Source organism: Pygocentrus nattereri, chromosome 17 (assembly GCF_015220715.1).
Source record: "Pygocentrus nattereri isolate fPygNat1 chromosome 17, fPygNat1.pri, whole genome shotgun sequence".
Taxonomy (NCBI): Eukaryota; Metazoa; Chordata; class Actinopteri; order Characiformes; family Serrasalmidae; genus Pygocentrus; species Pygocentrus nattereri.
This window is the reverse complement of record NC_051227.1, coordinates 40,832,322-40,859,887: the sequence shown is the minus strand read 5'-3', so window position 1 is coordinate 40,859,887 and position 27,566 is coordinate 40,832,322. Positions and strand designations below refer to the sequence as shown.

The 27,566-nt window shown below is 41.0% G+C and overlaps 1 protein-coding gene across 1 annotated transcript in view; it reads right to left on the bottom strand.

The window, feature by feature from the left end:
- dpf1 (D4, zinc and double PHD fingers family 1) overlaps nucleotides 1-27,566 on the bottom strand; it is a 77,531-nt gene that overhangs the window by 36,879 nt on the left and 13,086 nt on the right. The window contains exons 2-6 of the mRNA XM_017684362.2: nucleotides 22,559-22,588; nucleotides 14,996-15,156; nucleotides 11,932-12,039; nucleotides 10,664-10,791; nucleotides 3,355-3,444 (exon numbers count right to left, since the gene is read on the bottom strand). Coding sequence (XP_017539851.2) covers nucleotides 3,355-3,444; nucleotides 10,664-10,791; nucleotides 11,932-12,039; nucleotides 14,996-15,156; nucleotides 22,559-22,588 — 517 coding nt within the window. The remainder of the gene's footprint in view (nucleotides 1-3,354; nucleotides 3,445-10,663; nucleotides 10,792-11,931; nucleotides 12,040-14,995; nucleotides 15,157-22,558; nucleotides 22,589-27,566) is intronic.

Below are 27,566 nucleotides of genomic sequence, written 5' to 3'. Positions count from 1 at the left end.
CCGCCAGAGCCCTGCAGAATGACCTCCAGCAGGCCACAAATGTGCATGTGGCTGCACAAACGGTTAGAAACCAACTCCATGAGGATGGTATGAGGGCCTGACGTCCACAGATGGGGGTTGTGCTCACAGCCCAACACCGTGCAGGACGCTTGGCATTTGCCAGAGAACACCAGGATTGGCAAATTCGCCCCACTGGCGCCCTGTGATCTTCACAGATGAAAGCAGGTTCACACTGAGCACGTCACAGACGTGACAGAGTCTGGAGACGCCGTGGAGAGCGATCTGCTGCCTGCAACATCCTTCAGCATGACCGGTTTGGCAGTGGGTCAGTGATGGTGTGGGGTGGCATTTCTTTGGAGGGCCGCACAGCCCTCCATGTGCTCGCCAGAGGGAGCCTGACTGCCATTAGGTACCGAGATGAGATCCTCAGACCCCTTGTGAGACCATATGCTGGTGCGGTTGGCCCTGGGTTCCTCCTAATGCAGGACAATGCTAGACCTCATGTGGCTGGAGTGTGTCAGCAGTTCCGAGATGAAGGCATTGAAGCTATGGACCGGCCCGCCCGTTCCCCAGACCTGAATCCGATTGAGCACATCTGGGACATCATGTCTCGCTCCATCCACCAACGCCACGTTGCACCACAGACTGTCCAGGAGTTGGCGGATGCTTTAGTCCAGGTCTGGGAGGAGATCCCTCAGGAGACCATCCGCCACCTCATCAGGAGCTGCCCAGGCGTTGTAGGTAGGTCATACAGGCACGTGGAGGCCGGACACAACACTGAGCCTCATTTTGACTTGTTTTAAGGACATCACATCAAAGTTGGATCAGCCTGTCGTGTGTTTTTCCACTTTAATTTTGTGTGTGACTCCAAATCCAGGCCTCCACTGGTTGATAAATTTGATTTCCATTGATGATTTTTGTGAGATTTTGTTGTCGGCACATTCAACTTTGTACAGAACAAAGTATTCAATGATAATATTTCACTAATTCAGATCTAGGATGAGTTATTGGAGTGTTCCCTTTATTTTTTTGAGCAGTGTGTGTGTATATATGTGCTTTCTCAACATTCCAACATTCATTTCATTGCCTTTGGTGAAAAAACAATTGAAAAATTGTAATGTGTGACTGCAAAAAAAAAAAAATGCACTATTCACTTTCAACGGTCCTGCAAAATTTCAAGAATCTAGCTCAAAAACACTGACCCGGAAAACAGTACAAAAATGCTTAGAATAAAAAAAACAAAGAACAGTAAGTTGGCTTTGTCAAGCGAACTTGATTAATGGTTCTCAAACAGACCGTGGTACATTTAGTGACTTGCCCTGAGAATTTAGATCTTCCAACCTAACAAGAGCGTCCTGACCCCAATTCAGGAGTGTCCAATTCCAGACCTGAATAGAGGGCAGTCAGCACACTTTGGTGTAGGGTTTGGAGTCAATTATTCATCAACAATGAAGATTATAAAACAAGTTAATGCATTAATACATTGTTTCTTTAAAAATGATCTATACTGCACTTTTAAAATGCATGCAAAAAACAATGAATCACTACAGCACTAGTTAAAGCTAACAATGTTAAAAATCTAATATAATGCTTTATAATGTTTAAATGATGCATGCGACCGTTCTGCCATACTGTACCATAACCCTTGATACATCTTCTGTTAAATTTTATAATAAAGGAAGAAGTATATCGTCACATAGACATAACTTTAGCTGATAACCGTGCTGCAATGGGGCAAAATAGCAGGAAAACATACTCATAAAACACCAACTATGTATTAGACAGCAACAGGAGTTTTCAGATGTATGGTAATATTTGCACACATCTGACAGCAACAAAGCGATATGTCTACAACACCGCAGCAGTTTAGAGACGTTTTTCTGCTGAAAGCCAGAAAACTCAAGCAACCAATCTATTTTTGCTTACAGTGACAATATATCATTGGGGTGGGATCACTGGGAAAAGTCATTCCAGAACAATGTTATCAAAAATATTGGCCTGTACATTTTTTTTCGACTTCTAGAGTGAATCACTACTGCAAAAGTACAAGTTAAAATACAGAAGCAAAGAAGGACCTGGTCTATCAGCTTAGAGCATGAGTATATTATAGTCCAGGATTTTGCCTAATTTTGAATGCAGTTGCTATACCAAAAAGTCATAGTATTTATTATACATGAATCACTGTACTAAATAGCCATTTTCCATGTAGCACTTTATTTGATTCATGTTATTTCAATAGACAACTGATTTACTGTCTCCTTTCGTTTTTTTCATGTGAAAATGCCAGTTTGGCCCATTAAAGAGCATAATAATGTTTATATTGCAAGTTTGATTAATAAAAAATTATTATTTCATGCATTAATTTACCCCACACAGTGTGAGAATCCATTTAAAATTGGCCAATTTGGCCATAAAGAAAATCAGAATGGGTCATAAAAATTCATTATCAGCACCTCTCTAACTGTAAAGAAACATGCTGACTCAGATTTCTTTACAGCAGTGGTGATGTAAAATGATTAGGGAACCTACATGTGACTGCTGGATAATATCTAAAGCTGATAATGGTCAAATGTTTTAAATCTGAAAAAATATAATAAAGATAAGTTTCTTTAATACTGTTTTGTCTTACAGTGCCCTGCATGTACCTCTCCACCAAGAACAGATTTTTAAAAATACATTTTAAACCAGAACCGTATGTCAAAATTATCAGAAAATAATGTCTCAAGCATCAGGCTGTGTACTAGCAACCAATATATGTTAGATCTTTATGAAGTAGAGGTTTCGAACACTTTCAACATCTGGTTCCTACAACTCACCACCACTGTGGACAGTTCCGAATCAGCAAGTTTCGCTGGAATCTCACATCACTTGGAATGATTTTGTTTACATCTCAAAGATTGAATTATGCATAACTTTTGAAAAATTGGCAGAAAAGCTATGCTCAGATCGATTTAGCTTATGAGCATGCATAAGCCCTGGTGGTTCAACCAGCGTCTGCTGAGTAACCGCTGACTTGATTCAGGCTGGTTTGAGCTCACTAAACTGTGCTGCACTCCAGCCCTGTAGGACTGAACCTGGACACCCCTGGCTCCAGTATATCTACGGGCCCTGATACACCTCACCAAATCATCTCAGCCTTGGGGATACGCCACAGATGGCTCTTTGGTCAACCCTGTGAACTAAACACACAGCTGACATGTAGATCAATAAACACGCTTGTGTTGTAGCATCTCACTAGACTGTGAATTACAGGCCGAGAGAACGCTCCTCAGCCAGAGTGTGTGTTCGTAACTCATATTTGGCAGGAAGAGCCTGGCGCTGAGGGTAGTTTTCGCCTCGTGTTTTGTATCGTACCCGTCCTTTGGTGCGGTTCTTGCGCTTGGGAACGTCCTCCTCCATCTCCTCTACTTCCAGTTCATGGGGGAAGTCTCCCACCAGCAGCTTCTGCAGACACAAGCATAATACACTACAGTGAGCCATAGTAAAAGATAACACTACATATGGATAGCTCCCTTTAGACTTGAATATAAAGTCATGTCTGTGCATACAAACCATTAGCAGAGCACACTGATATTTGTCTGTTTCCTACTTTCTGTATAACTACAGACTCTGAAAACAAGCACGAGAGAGGAAAAAAAACCTTTTAATCACTCTTATAAATACACACCAGCTGTTTCTCCTTCAACAGCCAAACTAACAAGTCAGGTTTAGCCGCTGAACAGACATATAAGAAGGAAGCTTGCAGAGACAAACAAAGAAGCTTCCAGCATATCAACACACTATGAGGCTCATAAGGGAGCAGCTGACACCAGCACATAAAAGAGACCAGTTTGTCACCATAAAGGAGTAAATTGCAGCGTTGTGGCCATTAGCGGAGCCATTGTCATCAGACACTGACACAGCCAAGGGTCACTATGGCTAGGATTTCATCGTCAATCACTCAAAATCTGTCAATTTAGTATATAGAAGCTTCCACTGCAATACATTGCCTGCTTAGAAGTACATGCTTGAAAACTTATTTTGCTGCTCATTTCAAATTTAAGACAGATACTCAATCCATCACATTTTCATTACACAGCTTTTAACCATAGCATTAATTCCCAAAGTGATGGGAAAAGAATATGAAAATGGGGCTGTGCAATATGGCCAAAATGTCATACTGAGACTGCAATATGTCTTGCGATATATTAACACACATTAATGAATCCTTAACGTGGTGAAAGACTGGCCTGTAATGTCACACGAGAAAAGATTATTTCTTTATTCCTAATTGGCGACTGCAATGTGTAATTTCTAGCTCAAATGGTAATATAACCCTATCTGACCATGCACCAGGTTTTTTGAAGGGTGACCTGTGTAATTCATTACCACAATCCAGATTTTGGAGACTTAATCCCTCAATACTGAACGACCACAAATTTTTAGCATACTTTATATCAGAATTAGAATCATTTATGTCTATCAACTTTCCATCCACTGACAATCCATCCTTGTTATGGGAAACGTTAAAGGCCTTTTCACGAGGGGTCATTATACACTGCTCAAAAAAATAAAGGGAACACTCAAATAACTCATCCTAGATCTGAATGAAAGAAATATTCTCACTGAATACTTTGTTCTGTACAATGTGCTGACAACAAAATCATCAATGGAAATCAAATTTATCAACCAGTGGAGGCCTGGATTTGGAGTCACACACAAAATTAAAGTGGAAAAACACACGACAGGCTGATCCAACTTTGATGTGATGTCCTTAAAACAAGTCAAAATGAGGCTCAGTGTTGTGTCCGGCCTCCACGTGCCTGTATGACCTCCCTACAACGCCTGGGCAACTCCTGATGAGGTGGCGGATGGTCTCCTGAGGGATCTCCTCCCAGACCTGGACTAAAGCATCCGCCAACTCCTGGACAGTCTGTGGTGCAACGTGGCGTTGGTGGATGGAGCGAGACATGATGTCCCAGATGTGCTCAGTCGGGTTCAGGTCTGGGGAACGGGCGGGCCGGTCCATAGCTTCAATGCCTTCATCTTGCAGGAACTGCTGACACACTCCAGCCACATGAGGTCTAGCATTGTCCTGCATTAGGAGGAACCCAGGGCCAACCGCACCAGCATATGGTCTCACAAGGGGTCTGAGGATCTCATCTCGGTACCTAATGGCAGTCAGGCTCCCTGTGGCGAGCACATGGAGGGCTGTGCGGCCCTCCAAAGAAATGCCACCCCACACCATCACTGACCCACTGCCAAACCGGTCATGCTGAAGGATGTTGCAGGCAGCAGATCGCTCTCCACGGCGTCTCCAGACTCTGTCACGTCTGTGACGTGCTCAGTGTGAACCTGCTTTCATCTGTGAAGATCACAGGGCGCCAGTGGCGAATTTGCCAATCCTGGTGTTCTCTGGCAAATGCCAAGCGTCCTGCACGGTGTTGGGCTGTGAGCACAACCCCCATCTGTGGACGTCGGACCCTCATACCATCCTCATGGAGTCGGTTTCTAACCGTTTGTGCAGCCACATGCACATTTGTGGCCTGCTGGAGGTCATTCTGCAGGGCTCTGGCAGCTCCTCCTGTTCCTCCTTGCACAAAGGCGGAGGTAGCGGTCCTGCTACTGGGTTGTTGCCCTCCTACGGCCTCCTCCAGATGTACTGGCCTGTCTCCTCGTAGCGCCTCCAGGCTCTGGACACGACGCTGACAGACACAGCAAACCTTCTTGCCACAGCTCACATTGATGTGCCATCCTGGATGAGCTGCACTACCCGAGCCACTTGTGTGGGTTGTAGAGTCCGTCTCCTGCTACCACGAGTGTGAAAGAGCAACAACATTCAAAAGTGACCAAAACATCAGCCAGAAAGCAGAAAGGTACTGAGAAGTTTGAGTTACTTGGAGTTATATTGTGTTGTTTAAGTGTTCCCTTCATTTTTTTGAGCAGTGTATGTTATACATCATGTAAACAACGCAAGCAGTACGAACAACAAAATATATTAGAAACCAAATTGAAATTAGTAGAGAAGGCGTATATTAAGAACCCTTCGCCAGCAAGATTGAAAGAAATTACCGCCCTGCGCTCAGCTCTAGATAAGTGAAGGTGATAAGGCAGGGACATTTCTGGCATACCTTACAAAGAAAAAGGCAGACCTCAAATCACATCTTCAATTCTTCATGTGCAGGGAAACACATGTCATTAGGCTAAAATTATTAACAATACTTTTAGGGAATTTTATGAAAGTCTGTACAAGTCCAAATTACCTTTGGATGCCCCAAAATTAATGGATGACTTTCTCTTCCATTAAGCTCCCCACTTTAACAGACAATCAGAAATTGTCTCTTAATGCTCCAATCTCCAAAGAAGAGGTGTTTAATGCTATTAAGAAACTGCAATGTGGTAAGGCCCCTGGCACAGATGGACTTGGTAGTGAGTTTTATAAAGAATTTCAGAACCTCTTTGTTGACCCATTACTAAGCATGTTTAATGACTCTTTCGTCAAGGGTCTTCTGGCTACATCCTTACAAGAAGCTAATATATCTCTGATTTTGAAGAAGGGAAAACCACCAAAGCACTGCGCCTCCTATAGACACATCTCTCTTTTAAAAGTAGACTTGAAGCTTCTCTCGAAAATATTAACAGCCCGACTGGAAAGTCGGTTTGCTGCTTTATATTATAAAAGAAGATCAAACAGGGTTTATTAAGGGCCATAATTCCTGTAATAATGTTCGCAGACTTTTAAATTGTATTTTTACATTTCAGAAAAGGGCTGTAGATGAGATGGTGATTTCATTAGATGTGGAAAAGGCATTTGATAGCAAAGATTGGGCATACCTTGTATATATTTTGTGTATATTTGGATTAGGTGAAAATTTTATTAAGTGGGTAGAGGTACTTTACAATAACCCTATGGCTGCGGTTCTCACTAACAGTTTACGATCCAATAATTTTAGTATTCAACAAGGCACGAGACAAGGCTGCCCACTGTCGCCTTCCTTGTTGAATTTAGCAATAGAGCCAAAAGCTCAGGCAATAAGAACAGATCTTAATATACATGGTTTGAATACACCCAATAAAAGAACACAAAATCACATTATATGCTGATGATATTTTCATTTTTCTCTCTAACCCACACATATCAATCCCTAGCCTTGTAAGTATTATTTCCAAATTTGGTCTTTTTTCAGGTTATAAAATCAATTCAAAGTCCATAGCTATGCCCATGGGTAGCTTAAAACGTATACCACAAAATCCATCACCTTTTCCTTTTCAATGCTCAGAGACGGGCTTTACATACTTAGGATTATTTATAACCCCTAAATTTAATCAGACGTTCAAAACAAACTTTATTCCGTTGCTGGATTGTATCAAACTGGATTTGGAGAGATGGCATGCTCTCCCCATCTCTTGGATAGGCCATATAGCATTGATAAAAATGAATATTCTTCCAAGACTGCTTTACCCTATATGGATGATTCCAGTCCTTTTCCCAAGCAAGTCTCTTAAAACTCTAGATAAGTGGTTTCGCTCCTTTATATGGGCTACGAAGAGGCCACGACTGAAAATGGCAGTTTTCCGTCTTCCGGAAGTGAGAGGGAGTTTTGTCTTCCCGGATATTAAAAAATATCAGTTATGCACTCACGTTTTATATATGATTGGATACATGAAGACAACTCCTCTTTGTGGTTTGATATTGAAAATCTACAAACAAAATATCCCTTACAAAACTTGCTATTTCTCAGAAACTTACTGTCAGTAAGAAGCTCCTGTGAGAATCCCATTGTAATTAACACTGTTAAAGCAAGGAGAGTTATGCATCTGGAAGGTAGATCTAAGCTGTCCTCTATTTATACTCCTATATGTGATAATCCTGACTTTCTCCTGGGTGTTACAGATTCTCATTTCCGTTTTTCTCGCATGAGGGACTTATTTGAAGGGTCCACACTGATGTCATTCAGTCAGATATCTGACAAATATGCCATTCATAAACATGACAGCTTTTTTCAGATAAAGGACTTTGTAAGAAAAGACACCACGCTTCACCTGGATATGCAATCCTCTCCGATAGGGAGACAGCTTTTTCTGCCCAAACAGAATAGCTCTACTAGCTTCTTTTATAATATATTAAGAGAATATCCCAATGCCAACACTCATTATTTGAGGAAGGTTTGGGAAACTGAACTTGATATAGAGATAGAGGAGGATGTGTGGAACAAGGTTTGGAAGAATGCACACGATCAGTATATGTAATAAAGCAAAAGCCTTCCAGTTTAAAATCTTACACAGAGCGCAAATCTCCAAGTCATCGCAGTAAATTTAAGGAGGGTTCTTCTCCTAAGTATCCTAAATGTAAAGTGGAGGTAGGTAGCCTCACCCATTGTCTGTGGTCGTTACAGAATTTAAAAATTTTGGGGGGTAGATCTCACAGGAACTGTATAAGATCTTTGGAACTGATGTAAGGATGGACCCATTGTGTTTATTGCTTGGATTGCCAATCCAATTATATTTATGACAAACTTAGGAAAAAGCTGCAATGTTTTAAACATTCTGTGCAAGGAAATGTGTTTTATTACAATGGATAACAGATAAAATACCCTCGATAGCAAGCTAGCACAGAGTTGTTTTGGAACATGTATCAGTGAAAACCTTAAAACATGCAGGGAAGTGTGCCGATTCAATACTTTACTACTAAGCTTTAAAATAAGCTATTTTTAATTAAGGTGCTGCATTTAAACTGAGCATAAAAGTAAGCTATCTCTCTCAAACTACCTAAATTTATGCACTGTGCCTACAAAAGCACAAAACTATCAGCAGACACCGATGAAATCTGAAACAAAATAAATGTTGTAGCGATGGAGGCGGAGCTTCCCAATAGTTGTGGATATTTTGCTGGATTTTGTTAATTAGTTATTATTTATAACAGCTAATGCTGTCTGATTTCTTTGACCCGTTCAATAGTACCTCCTGGGCCCTAGTACACCACATGGCCAAAGGTATGTGGACACCTCTTGTAATTGGAGTTCAGACAGTCAAGCACACTTATTGCCATCAGATAGCACACAGCCATGCAATCTCTGAAGAAAAACACTGGCAGTTAAATTGGTTGTACTGAAGAGTTCAGTGACTTCAAATGTGCCACTATCATAGGATGCCACCTATGTACAGCAGTACATCAGCAGTGCATGGGAAGCTTCATGAAATGGATTGAAGTGGCTGAACAAAGATCTCTACGCACAATGGCAAGTGTTAGCTAGAAAGAAATAAAACATTGGAAATGTGTTCTCTGGAGTGCTGAATCACACATCACTATGGCAGTCTGATGGATGTATCTGGGTTTGATAGATGCCAGGAGGATGCTACTTACCATTCCAACAGTAAAGTTTGGTGGAGGAGTTTTTTCAGGCTTTGGGTTCTAGTGAAGAGTAATGTTTATGCCAAAGAATACAAAAACATCTGAGGAATTATATGCTTTCAATTTTGCAACAACAGTGTGAGGAAGGCCCTTTCGTGCTCCAGTATTATTGCCTCCGTGCAGAACGTGAGGTCCATTAAGACATGGTTTGATGGGTTTTGTGTGGAAGAACTCCAGTGACCTACACAGAGCCCTGATCTCAACCCCAATGAACACTGGCGTTCTTGTCCAACATCAGTGCCTGACCTCACAAATTCTCTTTTGACTGAAACAGAACAAATTCCCACAAACAAACTCCAAAATGTGGTGGAAAGCCTTGCCAGAAGAGTGGAAGCTGTTATAGCTGCAAAGGGGGGCTGATTCTATATTACAGCCCCTATGGTTTAAGAACGGGGTGTCCAATAAGCTCACGTGAGTGTGATGGTCAGGAGTCCACATTCTTTTGGTCATATTGTGCAGCAGTACATGGAAGCAGCACAGTACACAAGCCCTTGAACACAGATTATACCATTAAATAGCCTAAATCTTAACTACAGTATGGAGGACATACAGTCTTGCAAGAAAATCAAAGGCCTAAGGGGAAGTGGAGCTCCAGAGAGTTTCCTTCCTGCAGGGGCCTGCAGGGATACAAGCAGCAGATCACAGGTCTTCTCCCAGATCAGCTCCGAGGTCTGCAGAGTGTCTCTTAATTGAGGTGTAAATTGGCTAATTGTCGACCCCTGGGATAGATGTCACGTCTGGAGTGCGAGCGCATGTGTGTGTGCGAGGAATGGGGGAAGGCTGCGCCGAGAGTGATGACAGCTCATCCAGGGCTGCTTCGCAGGGACACACATTCACACAAAGCTACTGGTCCACTTTCACACCTAAACACATAGATGTCAAACGTGTGTTCGTTCTCTGTCTTATTCCACACCGTCAATACAATTGCCATGTCTCACTTTGTCAAACTCGCTCACGCAAAACGGTAAAACAGTCACACACTCGTATGCGTGCTTTGTAGTTAACGAGGAACTCTGCCAGTGGGGGCGTGTCATTGCTGCAGGGAATTGTGTCAGTGCCAAACAGAGACACAGACACTAAAGAGAGACTGGAGGGGAGGAGAGAGAGACGGAGTATGAGAGAGAAACATAGACAAGCACGAGAGTTGGAGTAGGGCATATGGGAATAGACGTGTAGAAACTTTGGGGCACAGTTTTATAGAACTTCAACACCCACTTGAGTACGCACTTGAGGAAGTTGACATGGCAGGTAAAAAGCCAGCACAGCTCATACCTGACACTCGCTCATGGCCTCTTCCTCCTTGGTTTCCACCTTCTTGTCTAGCGGCTCTCCGCTGAGAAGAGCCTCCAACACAGGACCCTCAGGAACACCCCCTTCTTTTTTCAGGGCAGCCTCGTAGTCTGATTGTACACAAACAGCTTTTTCAGGATTCTTTGATTAAGAATCTGACCTGATCTAAATGATCCAGGCATATTTAAATGGATTGCTATCAGCCATATTAAGCACATTCATAATTATTTCTTAAGGCGTTTTTGCCCCGTTGTGCTTTGTTGTAGGTCGTAGAGGGGTAAATCGACTTTGCAGCAATGTATTTTTACAAGTTAAGAGGTATTTAGCTGTAGTGTGGAAAATAAAAACAGCCCAACAGTCACATGCAATATTTACAACAGTGGTGTTTCAACTAGAAAAAACAGTACAGATAATTGAAACCTTGAGTATCATCCCATTAAGGTTGGCAAAAATATCATTTCACAATATTTTAAAAAGTTTTCACAATACCTGATACATTTCACAATGTTTTTACACATAGGCACAATGCACTAGCAGGGCTTCGTTAAAACAGCTGCCAAAATCTGGGTTCAATGATTTTTCTTCACATTTTACATAATATACTGCACTAAATGCAGTTAAGCATTACTAATTATGCTCTCCTTCTAATGAAACCTGCAGGTCAGTGTTTTTGAAATATGGACATTATCCACAACACGTTTCATGGGGTAAGAGATGTTTTAGGTATGTATTTGCAGAAATGATTTCGGTGACTATTAAGCTCTAGTGTTTGTTAGCACCATTAGTGTAGCTCACATTAATGCTAGAAAACAGATCCGTTTCTAATCACCTCAGATGGAGGAACTGTACCAACCTTACCCCAAGACCAAGACACGGCCTAGTCTAAATGATGTTGAGACAAGATTGAGAGCATTAAATAAGGACTCTAAATAAGGTCACTACAACACTACTCAAAATGTACTGTAATGTGCAGAGCCTACTAAAATACTAAAATATCAAATCAGGACTTTGTATCGGCAACTACTTAATATAAAATAACTCAGATGGGAAGTCAAATGAACTTGACTGGCGCATCCCTAATGACTACATTCACAGTGCCCACTTATCAGACATCTATTACTCTTTCCAGGAAACCAATTACACTTTCCACAAAAACGGTACTTTCCATAAAAAAGCCATGGACAGCGTTACTCCACTTGAGGTAATGTTCATGCTCCTCCTTAGCAATATTATCAGCGTCTGTGTCTTACCTATCTTGAACTCGATGGGCCCCAGACGAGGATCGTCCAGGATGTTTAATCGCTTTTTCTTACGCCAGCAGCGAGCCGGGTAGGTGTACAGCTGACCTGGAGCAACGCCTGCAAAATCAGAGCTGCTGTTATAAACATTCAAAGAAATTCTTCATTGAAGGCCACTGCACCACGTCACACAACGTCCTAAAATTCAAAACCATCATTCTCAAAGAAAGGGCAACATACTGCTGCCAACATTTAGCGTCAAGCCACCGCTCGGCTACCCTCAGTGCTGCTCACTGCTCTCAATGCACCACTAAGCATTTTACTATTGCTTTATTAAATTAAACATAGAAGGATTCTATCGAAAAGTGGTTGTAGGCAATATGTGGTTTGGAGTTTACACATAAAAAGGTTCAGTCTAAAGTGTCTCGATCTAATCTAAAGAGCGATCTAAATGGTATGTTGCCTCAGCTTGTGTTACTAGCCTGGTCTTTTCACCTTATAAATTTTAGCTAGAGAAGAACGCATCTGTGACGAGCTAGATTAGCTATATACTGCCTTAGAATAAGAATATTTTATTATTGCTTAGTAGTTGGTTCATCCATCCATCCATCCATCCATCCATTTTCCAAACCGCTTCTCCGTCAGGGTCGTGGGGGATGCTGGAGTAGTTGGTTCATAAACCCCTTAAAAATGAACATTAATAAGCAGATACAGCACATAAATAAAAAGGGCAAAACGGTGGCCTGTTGTTTGTCTAACTGTATATGTCCAGTGATTTGCAGTGTGCAGTGAAAAAGTTCAATGCTGTGGCCACAATCACTTGCACAGCCGGGCATCGGTGCACTGGTCTTCATCACAAATGCCAAACAGATCTTTCTCTGAGAGTAGCTACGGCTCTCTACCTCTTTGAATCCATGACAGTTTTACATATTAATGATAATAGCTGATTTATACAGGACTGTTCACAGAGGAAGGGGGAAGATGCCGATTGGATGGGGTTTACATGGTTCAAGCAGGAAGGCAAAATTGATCTCACACAGAGCTTGTGGATTACTTGCTAAAGTAACAAGCTTGCGAGTGAAGCCGGAGATTTTCCTTGCTTGTGTGGATGACTGATGCATTCTGAAAACTGTAAAAGCAGAAAAAGCAAAAGTCTGTGTTTTAATCTCACTGTAAGCCTCCGTGCAACAGAAAACTACGTATCAGGTTGTTTACTGCCCCAGATATGTTCAGAATGGTTTCTTCACTTTCATGACGACATAGAAATGGCCACCAGTGGAGAGCATCCAGATACGGCACAGCAAACATCAGAGAAAACAGTGCAAGTGGACGTGTGCTGTGATAGTGAGTCAACAGCCGTCTCTACTGTTATACCTCAGATCTTTCTGATGACTTTACTTACTTTGTTTTCTCCATCAGTCCTCTATTAGTATTAACACTGACAGCTTCATGCTTTTATGGTTATAACCATCTATTAATGATTTTAAGTTGTTAGTAAGTTGTTTAAGTTGTTTAAGTTGCTTTAGCTATTTTTAGCTTATTTTTAGCATCATATGGGTCTCATTCTGGAGTGGACCCATTAACTGACACCAGATGTGATGAATTCACTAAATAATGTTACATTTGTATTCCATTAAGTATCTCTCTCTCTCTCTCTCTCTCTCTCTCTCTCTCACATACATTAAATTAAATATATATTAAATTTATATAAGCAGAGCATAAAATAAATGAGTTTAATGTCTGTCAGTGCTCTCACTTTGACTTGTACCATCTGCATTGTGGTGCAAAGTCTGCTACAGTGGCCTTTACGCTACAGCTCAAAAGTCTGGAAGCAAAACTATCATAAAAGGTCATTTAAAAGCATTTTACATTACTATTGTCAACCAATTCTTTATTCATTTTGCACCTGGTGATTATCCTGCAGAAATTTAATGAGGTCCTAATCAGATCCAAGTGATTGTCATAGTTAGAGGCTCTTGGAGGCCTTAAAAACTGAATCAGGGCCTTTATTCATGAAGCCTCTCAAAGGAGGAGTTCTGATCTAGCTCCAGTCAGTAAAGTCATAAATAAGAGAAGAATATGATCCTAGATCAGCCCAACAACTTTATGCACATGAGCCCACGTGTGTTAAATAAGGAATTTGCCAAGATTGTCCTACTGATTGCAAACAAATGCAAGGTTTTGTAAAAACACTGGTTTACATAAACACTGACATCCATCAACATATTGTGTTGTAATGTAAAAGGTCTGCATTCCCACAACATCTCATGAGCCGAGGCTAAGTGTGGTGTGTGGGGGAGCAGGTGGGTAACCACGTGTAGAGCCCAAATAAAATAATAATCATTTAATCATTAGCATACATAAATAATAAATATCTAACCCCAAAAGAACTAAAATTCATACAATGTGCAAATTGTTCTTTCACAGGCTACAGAAATGGCAGAGTGTTCAGACAGACAGGGAGAGCTGTGGAAAGGACTCTTAAAAAAGGCAAACATGTGACAATAAAGCCATCTAAAGACAAGTCTAGTAGTCATTTGAAATCAGGACTAACTCAGATGGAAACCAGCTGTAGAGCATTGCAAGTAGGAGAGAGACAAACCGTGCAGATTTCCTGTGGGAGCAGGACTAAGAAATCAGTCCTGTGCAGACCTCAACTGAACTGGTTACGGCTGAACAACAATGAATCGTTGTTTACATCAAAATTATAAAATGTGAAACTGTTCAATTTTCTAACGGCAATAGATGCAATTTGAAATATATACTATATTATTCAACGTTGTCTTAATGAGTTTAAAACAATCGCTGTGCTGGACTTTTTGGAGAAAAAAGAAGAAAAAGAAAAGGAATTCAGCCGCAGTCCCCGAAAAAGCAAGGACTGCCCAGTGCCCCTTACCTCTTCTCCTACTGGACAACCGTGACTTTAACGTTTAAATTAAGTGGCTAATTGAAAAGTTATGCTTAACGAAACATTTCACCAGCCTTTGAAGCTTCCTTGCCAAGTCCGCATGCAAAGAAATCCACCTCATCTCCTCCTCTCTTTCACACATCAATATACACACAGTGAGGTTCCCACCTGGGCCTCGGTGGGTCTTCTCCATCCATATGTAGCAGTTACTCTGTGCCACGCCTGTCTGCGAGTCCAGAAAAGGCAGGCGCATGGAGCGCTCAGCACACAGACGGGCGTTATAGCTCCGGCAGTGCTCAATTGCCTCCCGATAGAACTCCTCACCCAGACTGGAGAGAGAAACGAGAGGTTTTGCATCAGATTCAGAGACAGTTTTACGTTTTAAGGCCATTTATAATGCTGAAAACAACACAAGTAGGAATGGAATGGAATTGTCACTTAATGGATGATAAAGGGCCGTTATCACGGTGAAACTAACTGTCCTGCCTTTTTTAAAATAAAAGAGTTTGTCAAGCTCAACCATAAAGATGGAAATTTGGGGAGATGGAAATTTGAATACTTTTTCACTGAAAGCCACAGCAGATGCACGTGTTTCATGTGTCAAAGGACTGTGATAAATTTAATATCAACGGACATGAAACAAAACATGAACATTACAATAAATATTCAGGAGAGGACAGAGATACTAAAACAGCTGCGAGCAACGCGTGTCTCACAGCACCAGCTTCTAATCAGAGCAACGTCAACAGTTCAGTAAATCTGAACCCTTTAAGGTCAAACTTGGCTATTTATGCTATTCAATCTGCTCCGTTAGCTTAATAAAGTCTACATTTTCTTTGATATGTAAAGAACATTATCTAATAAAGGCAAGAATGTGTGGACTATTGTTTAGTTTGCTTAATTTTATTTTTGAACAAATTTTGAACAAAACTTCAGTGTTATTAATATGTCTAAATATTATTTATATTCAAGTGTTATGGAGGTTTAGTTTGGACTGATTCTGAATGAAGCACAGTACAATGTATCCAGCCAGACCCCAGATCATTTCCATATAGCAGTCTTAAAGACACAGTAACAAAAACAGCCTTTTCATTTGAAGGGATACAAAGAGGTGGAAAATGAAAATCAATTTATGATGGTTTTGATGTGTTTTGATGTAACACAATTTTCCCTTCAACCCAGCTGTTCTCTAACAGCTAAAACATGTCAAGTGTCCAAAGTTTGTCTCATCAGTTTTTCACTAAAAGCAGAAAAGACACTCTGTTTAATTCTAAATGATAAAAGGAGGCCAGGAAACGGTCATGGAAAATCAGTTATGGCTGATTTGGTATGTAAAACTTCAAAGACGTTATAAACGGACCTCACTTATAACATATGCACCTCTAATTAATTGACGTGTTTTGTTGATTTTCTAAGTGAAAATAAGTGAACACACTCTCTACAGAGAAAAAAAATAGTTTTAGTGTATAATTACTATTTTTGCTAAATTTGTATAAAATTTGGAAACTTTTAGGGGGGAAATGTAGCCTGTGCAAACGGTCCAGCACATTTTATATGCTGTATTTTTTTTCAAACAAATAGAAAAACACTCTACAGTTTGCAGAAAAATTCCCAAGCTTCAGCCTGCTCTCTGTAGAGCGTGTGATTTGGGGAGTGTTGCATTGGCTTTGGGGGCATGTTTCCTCCCACCTTTCTATGTTTTTGTTTGTTTAAGGAAATATGTTTCAAACACAACATATCAGATATTAATACGGCAAAAATCACTTATGCTGGAACATCAACAATCTGCAATGAAAACTGTTAACTGGGACATGCGTCAGTCCACTTCTCGGGATAAACCACGTCTCAGTTGCGCGGTCTTCTCTTCTTCTTAAAGAAAGATACAATTGTTTATTCTTTTCTTTTTTCTGTACAGAGGGTATCAAGACCTGATCTTCATATTAAATGGTTAGGATGTAAACAACATCATACAAATATGCTGCCTGACGAGACATTGCTTTATAATAGCTTTGAGATGAAGTTTTGGCCTAAGACTTCTGCTCATGGTGGAGAGGTATATGCAGATATATGAGATGCTATAAGGCAAAACAGTAACAAATAATTTGCATTTATTATCACTATTTTACTTTTAGCAGGATTTCAAATAAAAACTCAGAGGACGTGTATGTTCACTGGTCTTTTTGCATAGTAAATAAAATGTTCCCCCTTAGCTACTTTTTAAAGACTAGTCATTGGCAACATAACATTTCATGATCAAGCTGTAGTAATTTAGGATTCACTGGACCACATTCTTCCTGGTGGAGCAGGAAGAACAGGAGTCTGCAACATGCGACTCCTTTACTGCCCTGTTGTGGCTCCACAGCAGAATTAGATTTGTAGGTCAAAATAAAATAATCCTCCACTGCAGTAAAATAAAGCTACGACTGCTAATTCACCAACCTTTAACCCTGAAATGCAGAAAACAACCTGGCCTAGCTCGTGGCTAATGAACAGGAAAAAAGAAAGAATATGAGGCAAACATCGATATAATTTAGTTATAATATAATTTAGTTAAATTACTAGCATTTATAATCACCCCAGCTGGTTTCCTCATACGTTTAATCTGCAACTGTCAAACACTTAAAAAGTGTTGCTTCTGCAGCTTCTTGCTGGAATTTCCCGTTCCACGTTAAATAGTGCAGTAATTATATTCTGGCGCATCAGGAGACATTGATCCTACTTTTGTTTCCTGCCAGAGATGCGAGAAAAGTAGCAATAGCTGAGCTAAAGTTTAAAGCAGAAGTCTGTATTTTCATGAATATTATATTTTTTAGCCTATACTAGCACATCAACACATGCTGAGACATATTTACAGACGAAATGGACATAAAATGTTGTGTCTCTCAAGGTGGTTTGATCGTTTTTGGTTTGACACGGTTTTTACAGTGCTGACTGTAAAGTGGTGTAAGTTACAGTGGTGTAAGTTTTTGTACTCATGAGCTACATTAATCTCAAAGCTCCAATGCAAAACTAAAGGAGCAAACTTCTAATCCCAAATAGGTCCTGGGTGATTGGCTGCATTTAGGCCATATAAATCTGATTTATTGACAAACTTTAAGGAAGTATGCATTAGTTTAATGGTAAAACTGAGATTAATCCAGTCACACGTGGAAACTGAATTTATAACGGAGTGGATCTTAAGGTTTAGGGAAGCTGGCTTGTCAGGAGGCTGTACATAAGCATTCGAGAGTCATTTGGTACCAGTTCTATGTTCAGCCATGTGCAAACAGTGTAATTCCAAGCTGAATTACTTACAGCCATTCCTTTTCATCCCTTGCATTTTTTTCACCCCACAGACCTCAATCCATATTTTAAATCTCTCTCGCTCTTACAGGTTTCAAAGCTAAAACCACCAAGCTTGGCAAACACAGTAACTGCGGCAGTACATCTCATTTTGCTTGCTTATTTCACTCCATCACTCTATCCACTCTATGGACAGCCACTCATTCTGCCACTACTCCAGTAAGCAAGTTACAAACAATAAAACTGCGGCCAGACTACTTTTCTATTCATGCCTTCTTATTTTGTTGCCCACCACTAACTTTCACCAGGGGCATCTTCCTTGCTTATTTATAACATTTACTATTTAGCCTTAGTAAATCTCACACTTCATGGTCTGATGGCAAGAATGTAAAAACGTAACATCAGCACTCTTTATTGTCTGGACATGGTAGTGGGCTGACCAAGCTCACGTGCAAAAGAACATGCCCAGTCAACATTTTCATTTTCTCCACTGGAGAGTGCAAGGGGGAAATGAGTGTGAGCAAAGATGCTGAGGTACATATTGTAAACACTGGAATTTTTACAGCAGGGTCTGCAAGTAGAGAACCCTCGGATTGCAGACGGATGGCCGCGTTTAATTACTTCCTCTCTATTACTGTTTTCAATGTACAGTATGAGAGATCATTCATTTAATTTCCAGTCAAAACAGACATTAAGTACAATTAATTCATTAATCAGGACATAGCATAACACACTTACATAAGGAAGGCTGAAGTGGAAAAAAACAAATTTCCAAAAATTCAAAAACTTTTAAAAGTTAACAACCATGCAAAACCTGCTAGACCAGCAAAGCTGTCCCCATCAGATAAACAGCACTTAAAGCTTTCATCTTTGAGAGGGAGGAGAAAATCAAGTGAGGGGATAACTCAACACTGTAGGTCTGAAAGGATGTGTAGTCCAGACTTCAATATCACTGACTGTGCTTGAGATTCTCAGATTGTGAGAAGCTGAAAACGCAACTTCTAAGACTGAACTTTGACGGTGTGGAAAAATATCCCTTTCTCTGGAAGTCTCCTCATAAGAATAAAGGCAAAGTAGATGGTGTCCCTAGAGAGGAGAGATTGGTGATTGGTGCAGACCTCAATGGACATGTTGGTGAAGGGAACAGAGGGGATGAAGAGGTGCTGGGTATGTATGGTGTGAAAGACAGAAATGCGGAAGGTCAGATGGTTGTAGATTTTGCAGAGAGAATGGAAACGGCTGTGGTGAACACGTATTTTCAGAAGAGGGAAGAACACAGGGTGACATACAAGAGTGGAGGGAGGTGCACACAGGTGGATTATATCCTTAGCAGGAGATGCCACCTAAAGGAGATTGGAGATTGTAAAGTGGTGCCAGGGGAAAGTGATTAGAAACAAAGAAGAGGAAGAGAGTGAAGACAGAGCCAAAGATTAGATGGTGGAAGCTGAAGGAGGAGGATGGTTGCAGGCAGTTCAGGGAAAAATTGCAACAGGCCCTTGGGGGCAGTGAGGAGCTACCTGAGGACTGGGAAACTACAGCTAAGGTGGTGAAAGAAACTGGCAAGAATGTGTTGGGAGTTTCGTCTGGTCAGAGGAAAGAAGACAAGGAAAGTTGGTGGTGGAATGAGGAAGTCCAGGAGAGTATTCAGAAGAAGAAGGCAGCTAAGAAAAAGTGGGATAACCAGAGAGATGAAGGAAGTAGGCAGGAGTGCTGTGAGGCTAGTCGCATAGTGAAGAGAATGGTGGCAAAGGCAAAGGCTCAGGCCTATGATGAGCTGTATGAGAGGCTGGACAGTAAAGAAGGAGTAAAGGACTTGTATCGTTTGGCTAAAAGAAGCAAAATTTATTCGGGGCATATCCAGATTCAGGGTCAAGACAGTCCAGGGTCAAAGAGCCAAAACGGTGATATTTGGGGACAGACATAACGTAAGAAAACACGACGGAGGCCGGAATAAACAATACCAAACAACACAATACACCACCAGAGAATACAATACAAAAACCAAACAGCACAATCCAAATAATACAAAGACCAGCAAACTCACAGGGGAAAACACAGGGCTTACATGCAGGGACACAACGAGGGTTAACAATACACAGGTGGACAACACAGGTGAGAATAATCAAGGGCAGAGTCAAGAAACACGGGGGCAGGACAGGGAAGAAGCAAAACAAAAAAAGCACACAGACAAGACCAAATCAAAACAAAAGCACATGGAGGACTGGGAGGGGCCAATCATGACATAAAGCCCACCTTTTGTGGGCTGTCAATACAGAAAGTAAGCTGAATGTAAATGTGAACCCTATCTATATAGGTCATTAGGAAATTGTGCAATTACATAAAAATATTTATGTTACATATATATGTGTATGAAAATGATGATAATGATTCCACATCCAAGGCTTAAAAGTCGACCTACATTTCTTATTTTCCTGGCTTGTACATTATTTTAACTACAGCTGAGGCTGAAGACAGTTCTCTGATAAGAATACATCATGAAAAAGATAACTTGGTTTAAAAAATGAGTAGAGAGCTGGATCTAGCCATCCTCATACACACAAACAACAAGAAGATGAGCTGTGTACCAGAGCGCGAACACACCAAGTCTTGGTGATATATCACAGCTCGCTTTAAAACAATAAGAAGCACTACTGAGGCCGGAACCAGGGCAAAGAATGAAGCCAAATTGCATCACGCACCAATGAATACATTGCTAAACCAACCCTTGGGACGGAAGCTGACACTGGCTCGAGGTGATGATGATGATGTAACAGTGAATGCATTGGACACAGTGATTGGTGGACTGACCCATTTTTGCCAGCAGGGCATTGGAGGACAGCCTTCGGGCTCAGAGCTGACTCTGCTTAACTTAAATATCCAGTGCGGCTGCAGCTCAGTCAGTCTAGGCAAGTGTTCACTGTGTTACGAGTTTAAAACTTTATCTCTTTGCTTCAACTTTACCACTTACTTGATCTGTTTGGCATCTAAAGCATCTAAAATTCAGAAGTTCTGTCTAAAGTTTATAGAGATGCGTTCCCAAACAGACAAAGCAAAGTGAGCTATCAAAAACGCTTATCCTCCAACTACTCGGATGCTGCTGGCACGCTTTGATCTGTAGGAAGCCCTGAAACTCATTATGTACTGACTTTAACATTCCATTGTTTTGGCCTATCTGCCTCAAGCATCAAGCTAAAAGTCTGGCTCACAAAACACCTTTTCAACTAAAGTTTGCCACTGAAGTTTAATGACAGCATCAAAACTAATAAAATAATAAGAACATTGACCAACAGGAATTCCTTAGATATTCTTACAGTTCCTCACATTTTATCCTGTAACATCACCTGGGTGCATAGTACCATACCACCGTTTCATTTCATTTCCAGTCAAAACGACCAGGAATAAATATTTTTGTCAGCTTCAGGGGAGAAAAAAGCAAGAAAACATTTCAAATAAACATACACAAAAGCCTCACCAACTAAATATAACCTTTTTTCAGTATTTAATATGTGCATTCTTTTCAGGAGACTTCGTTTTTTGAAGAAAAAATCTGCAGGAATACTTTTCCACACTTCCAGTCTTAGAAGTTGGCTGCATTTTCTACTTCCTCTGATCCCAGTAATCTCAAACACATTCAGTGATGTTGGGCGCTGGACCCTGGGGTGGTCAGTCAATTGTTCTGACAACACCAGCAGCTTCTTTGTCTGATTTGCAGATGATGTTCTTTTGGGTCTGTTTCCTTTTCTCAGGCTTCTTTAACAGCTACTCATCCACTCCCAGAAACAGCTGTGGATTTGTTCAGATCTGAGGCGAGAGTGGCGCATGAATGTCTCCTCTCTCTCAAAGATGCAAGAACTGTTGATTTGATCGGTTTGTTGGTCTACCTGCATGGTTGTTAGGGGTCCCATTTTGTTTTTTCTATTTTATTTTTAGACGTTCGCTGAAACGAGAGCTAAAAGAGCCGTTTGTCTGATGGTGATTTTTGGTGGGTTTCGACGATCGTCTTCCTTATGCAAGCGGTTTTCTAATAGTGTAATAATATCTAATAGTGCAAAAGGAATAACGTAATTAAACACCATTTAAAATGGAAATGAAACAGGTGAACGGTGGAGACCTTTCTTCTGTCACTTGAGAACATTTTATGAACTCAGATGGAGATTCTTCATTCCTTCTTGCACAAAGCCTCCTGGACAATTTAGCAGGATGTAAAGTTTACCTTTCGTTTGTGGGACTAACGTTTCTTTCTCAATACAAAACAGATCTGAATCAATGCAATTACAGTAAAAAAAGCTTTAATGGGAGGAGAAGGAGATGCAAAAAACAATATCTACATCAAATATGAACTTCCATAATCTGGACTGGAGGCGCTTGGCATTCTAAAGCGAGGCAGCTTTTCAGAATGTATAGCAGCGACTAGCAGGAAGATGTGTGCATGCACTTTAATGAGCGTACCTGTTCTTTATGACGGTTCCACTCGATTGCCTGGAAAGAGAATGAGAGAGAGAAATTCTGATGAGAAAAAGAGAAAAACCTTCTTGTTAAAGTCTCTGTCACGACTCCTGAAGTAACAGTCGAACATATCGGCCCGATTATAAGCATCGTTAATTATATTACATCACAGTGCGCTGAAATGCATTACTGCTCAAACAGTCTCTACAGGAAGGCAGTCGGCTACGTATCAGTGCTGCTGCATCAAAACCTGGTAACTTGATTTATAGATTTTTTAGGCCAACACCAGCTGTTCTTTGCATTGTGTAAGCATTTTAAGAAGAATTGCCCAGGAGAAACGGTGCAAAATTACTTGGACATTTTCACACACAGTAAAGAATGTACCTCTCTTATAAACTCAACATTGAGGAGATGTAAGGGTTTGTTTACAACAGAGAGATATTTGGTGTTTTGCAGGCGATTTGGCATAGCGGAGAAGAGACTGAGGCTGCTGGTAATAGAGGGAAAATCAATACGAGAAAGCAGAAGCCTGGAGCAAAACCAGCCGGAGTTTAGCTTGCTGTTCATGGCGAGGAGGGCATGAGCGGAACCCACCGGGAAAAGAGTGCATGCTGGCGTATTTAGCATGTGGAAGTGTTTCTCCCTCTTTTTATTTATGAGCGTGCTTGGAGTGGAGAGGGTGAAAGAGCAGTTAGAGTGCTTGTCTATGCATGTGTGCATGTGTGTGCTGGTTTCTAGCTGTGGACCAGCAGACCTGAATCTTGCGATACGGTTTTAATGTCACCGCTCTAAGACGCAGGAGGCTCGGGAACACAATAAAAGACTAACAATAGCCTCTAACTGCTGCTCTGGGCCCAGTTTTACTTAAAGCAATGTAGTGTTACTCAGATACTGGAGAGAGAATTGAAAACTGCTTTTTTCTAAATCAAAGATCTAGCAATTCGGTGCACATTCTGAAGCACCCACATTTCTGTTCAGTATAGTGAACAAGGCCTATCTGACAGTACAGGTAGGGCAGAAAATGTTCATATTTTATATTATTTGGTTCAGCTAGAAACATTAGCTGCCACAACAGTTGATCTGCTCAGCCACAAATGACTCATTTGGAGCAGAGACATAAACAAAGGCACCATCTGCATCATCTGTATTATGAGTGTTGTGGATGGCAAAGTAACACGTTACAGTAATGCGATTATTTTTCCTGTAAGTAATGTAATGAAACATTAAAATTCCTGTAATTGCATTATAGTTTCAGACGTGATTACAACCATGTTACAGGTCTTTCTCAGTCATCTCCAAGGCACATTCAAATATGGCTGGTTTTGCTCAATGAAAACTAACCCTGATGCGATTGCTCTGCTAGTACTGTTTATTAGAGCACATCCGAAACAAATCAGCAGACCAAGACCCCCTAAGCAGGATGGTCTCGATTCGCTTCAGAGCGAACTCTGGTGCAGTATAAACACAATGCAGACCAAAGGCAGTCGTCTGTTCTCTGCGTAATTTCCTTGGGACGTGCAGAAGATGAGATTCTGATGCTGTTTTGACACGTGCGCATGCGTTTTATCATCTTCTTATAAGTTCTGAATCAGTAATGATAGAATGGATAGTTGGAGATTTATAATGAGGCTGATGCACATTTGAGGTCATTATAAAATACCTGATACATAAATTACACATATTAGATGGATTAAGGTGGAGGTTTCTCCACTTTGTAAAAGCAGTAAGCCACTCAAGAAAGTGTGAAGGCTCGTTTATTCTCAGTGTTAAACACGGATACTGATGGATCCATCTGTACTCTGCATTCCTTTCGTCTGTGTTCGTGCACATTCTCTGAAAGCTTATGGATACGGTTGAAACGGAGCAGTACCACCGGAAGCTGGGGGTGTCACCCAGTGGTTCAAGCAAGACACAATGTCACTCTCTTTCATTGAGAATATAAGAGATAAGAGTATTTAACAGCCTCACAGACCACCACAGTCTACACTGGTGCCTCTTTTGCCTCCTACATAATCAGTATGTTATTTCAACCTCATCCACCAAAGCCATGTTTGTTGTTGTCAGAATCCTTTTACTCTGGACTGCTCTCTAGTGAATGTATTGAATAAAATCCATGCCAATGTAAACAATGCATGGAAGTTCACTATATGGACAAAAGTATTAGGACACCTACACATTGCACCTACAGGAGCTTTTATGACATCCAGACTCCATGGCCATTAATATGGAGTTGGTCTCCGTTTTGCAGCTTCCACTATTCTGGGAAGTTTTCTACAAAATTTTGGAGTGTGTCTGTGGGAATTTTTGCCCATTCATCCAGAAGAGTATTTGGAGGCAAAGAGTAATGTTAGACAAGAGGGTCTGGCTCGCAGTCTCCGTTCTAGTTCATCCCAAAGGTGGTCGATAGGGTTGAGGTTAGGGCTCTGTGTGGGTCAGTCAAGCTCTTCCACATGAAACTCAACCATGTCTTTATAAACCTTGCTTTGTGCACTGGGGCAGTCATGCTGGCGTAGACAAGGGCCTTCAACAAACTGTTTCCACAAATTTGGAAGCACAGTATTGTCCAGTTGTTGTCTTAATGCTTCTGCATACCAAGACTTTCCTTCTCTAGAACTACGGGTCCTAGGCCCACTCTGGAAAACAACCCCACAGCATTATCCCTCCTCCACCAAACTTTACAGTTGGCACAATGCAGGCAGGCAGGTAATGTTCAAACCCAGAGTCATCCATCACCACTCCATCCGACACTTGCCATTGTGTTTTGTTATGTAAGGCTTGCATGCAGATGCTCAGCCATGAAACCCATGCCATGAGCTCCAGATGCACACCTCTGTACTGATGTTAATGCCAGAGGATTTTCGGTGGCATCCTATTACAGTATCATGCTCAAATTCAGAGATTCTTTAGAACAACCCATTCTTTCACAAATTTTTGTAAAGGCAGACTGCATTGGGACAAGATGTCCCAATACTTTTGTCCACATAATGTATGTGGGCAGTGGCGGTTACGTCACCTGAAATGGACGTTTTTGTTTTCGAACGTAAAGGGAGTATAAATGCACAGTAATGCAGCAAGTCTTGTGGCTTCTTGCTCTAATGTCACCAAACTGATAAGACAAGACATAAATAAAACCTGGTCCCACTTTATATTAAGTGTCTCTAATTACTGTGGAATTACACATGAATAACACACGCAACAAATACTGTAACTACTGGTGATTTAGACAGATGGATTAAATAAGTACAGCCTATGTAGTTACACGTGTGTATCAACTTCAGTTTTGCCTCATGCAATAACACAAGTGTATCTCCTATACAGGAACGTTCCTGTAGTGTCAAAGTCACACTTTAAAGTAAGTGGACAGTTCCTGAGTAGTTTCTCTACAGGTTCTGTGTAATAGTGGAGCGCTCTTATATAAATTGCTCTGGGGAAATGCAACACATTTGATTCATGTTAAAACTGCTGGTCCAGCCTGATTACACATTTAATTACATTTGTTATTACACTTGTGTAATTACTTGAGGCAAAACTGAAAGCTGACCGTGACTGTGCATGTGACCAACACACTTGGCGAGCAATAAGTGATTACTAGTGAGATTATTTTTTTCAAGGAAGTAAGAAGTAAAAATTAAATTTTAAATTAAAGTTATTCAGTCATTTTGTAATGGATAATTATTTTGGCTAATCACCCTCAACACTGACCGTTTGACTCCTAGAACACAGAACAACTGCATACCTTACGACACCTTTTAGATCAAGTGTTCTTGCAATGGGGAGAATTGACACAAATTCAGACAAAACTCACAGCATTTGCCACAGGTCACAATTCTTTTTCTAATCACGGCATAACATCTGCCTTATTCATGTAAATCTGTGAAGTGCTTTTAAAATAAAGTGTGCAGCTTCCACGCTAAACGTCACCCACACATAGACACACAGAGCAGGGGCGTCACACTCAACCACTAAAAGAGCCATTTTAAAAAAACTCAGCTTTATTCAAAATATGCCAAAACTACAACATGATACTTGAAAAATAATTCTAAATAAAAATGAATTGTTTTAGGTATTTTTGAACTGCCTGTTTGCTTGAATGAGGCCTCAGGCATCTTTACTTTTTATGTAACTGCTGGCCCACAGATTGTCGTTTGGGGAAGGGGTCAGAAGGCAGTGCATGCTGAGCACTGTAGTGCATATCATGGTGAAACAGGCTATTAAGAATAGAAAATGAAAATCATTTCACAGGCTGAAGAGGACTGAGTTATGGGCCTGACTTGGGCATCTGATGTCTACACTATAACCAAGCTGGCCACAACTATCACGACTTGGTCAATTTCATTCTGATGGTCGATCTGCGTCAGTGCTACCACCTTTCTGTTAACTTTGACGGGCATTTGCCTGCTCTGCACGCTGCGACTGCGCGGTGTTGACAGACCCACAGCACATTAACTGCTGGGGTCTTATTCATCTCAGACTCTCTAAATATTCCTCCGTTTATTTACAGAACATGTTCAGTTATGACTGTACATGTGGATGATCTATCAATACTTTGTTCTGTAGCCTCATTTTGGCATCATTTTGATGCAAACATAAAAACTCAGTGTTCCATTTTCTAATGGTGAATTTTTTAATGCAGCACTGCTATTTTGCAGGAGCATTTTGTTCCAAGATGTTTGCAAACCACAAGATGTATTGGCACCAGTTCCCAGTACCAGTCAACAAAGTACTTGTTATCAGAATCAGTCCTTCAAAAAAACGTCTTTGAGCCACTAAGACACTCACGAAAACGCACGCTCAAGCCTTTAAAAGATCAAGTGTGTGATGTGGAAAAATGCACAGACTTAAAAGCAGCTACTCTGATCCTCAAAGCTGAAGAAACAGGGAGAGGAAGGGGAGCGGAAAACAGGCACATATAAAGCTGCTGGTCCTGAGGTTCCCATGTAAAGCTCCCCCTCGTTCACGCCATTCCCAATCAGAATACAAGCCCCTCCCTCCACCCGCCCTCCTCCCCCCG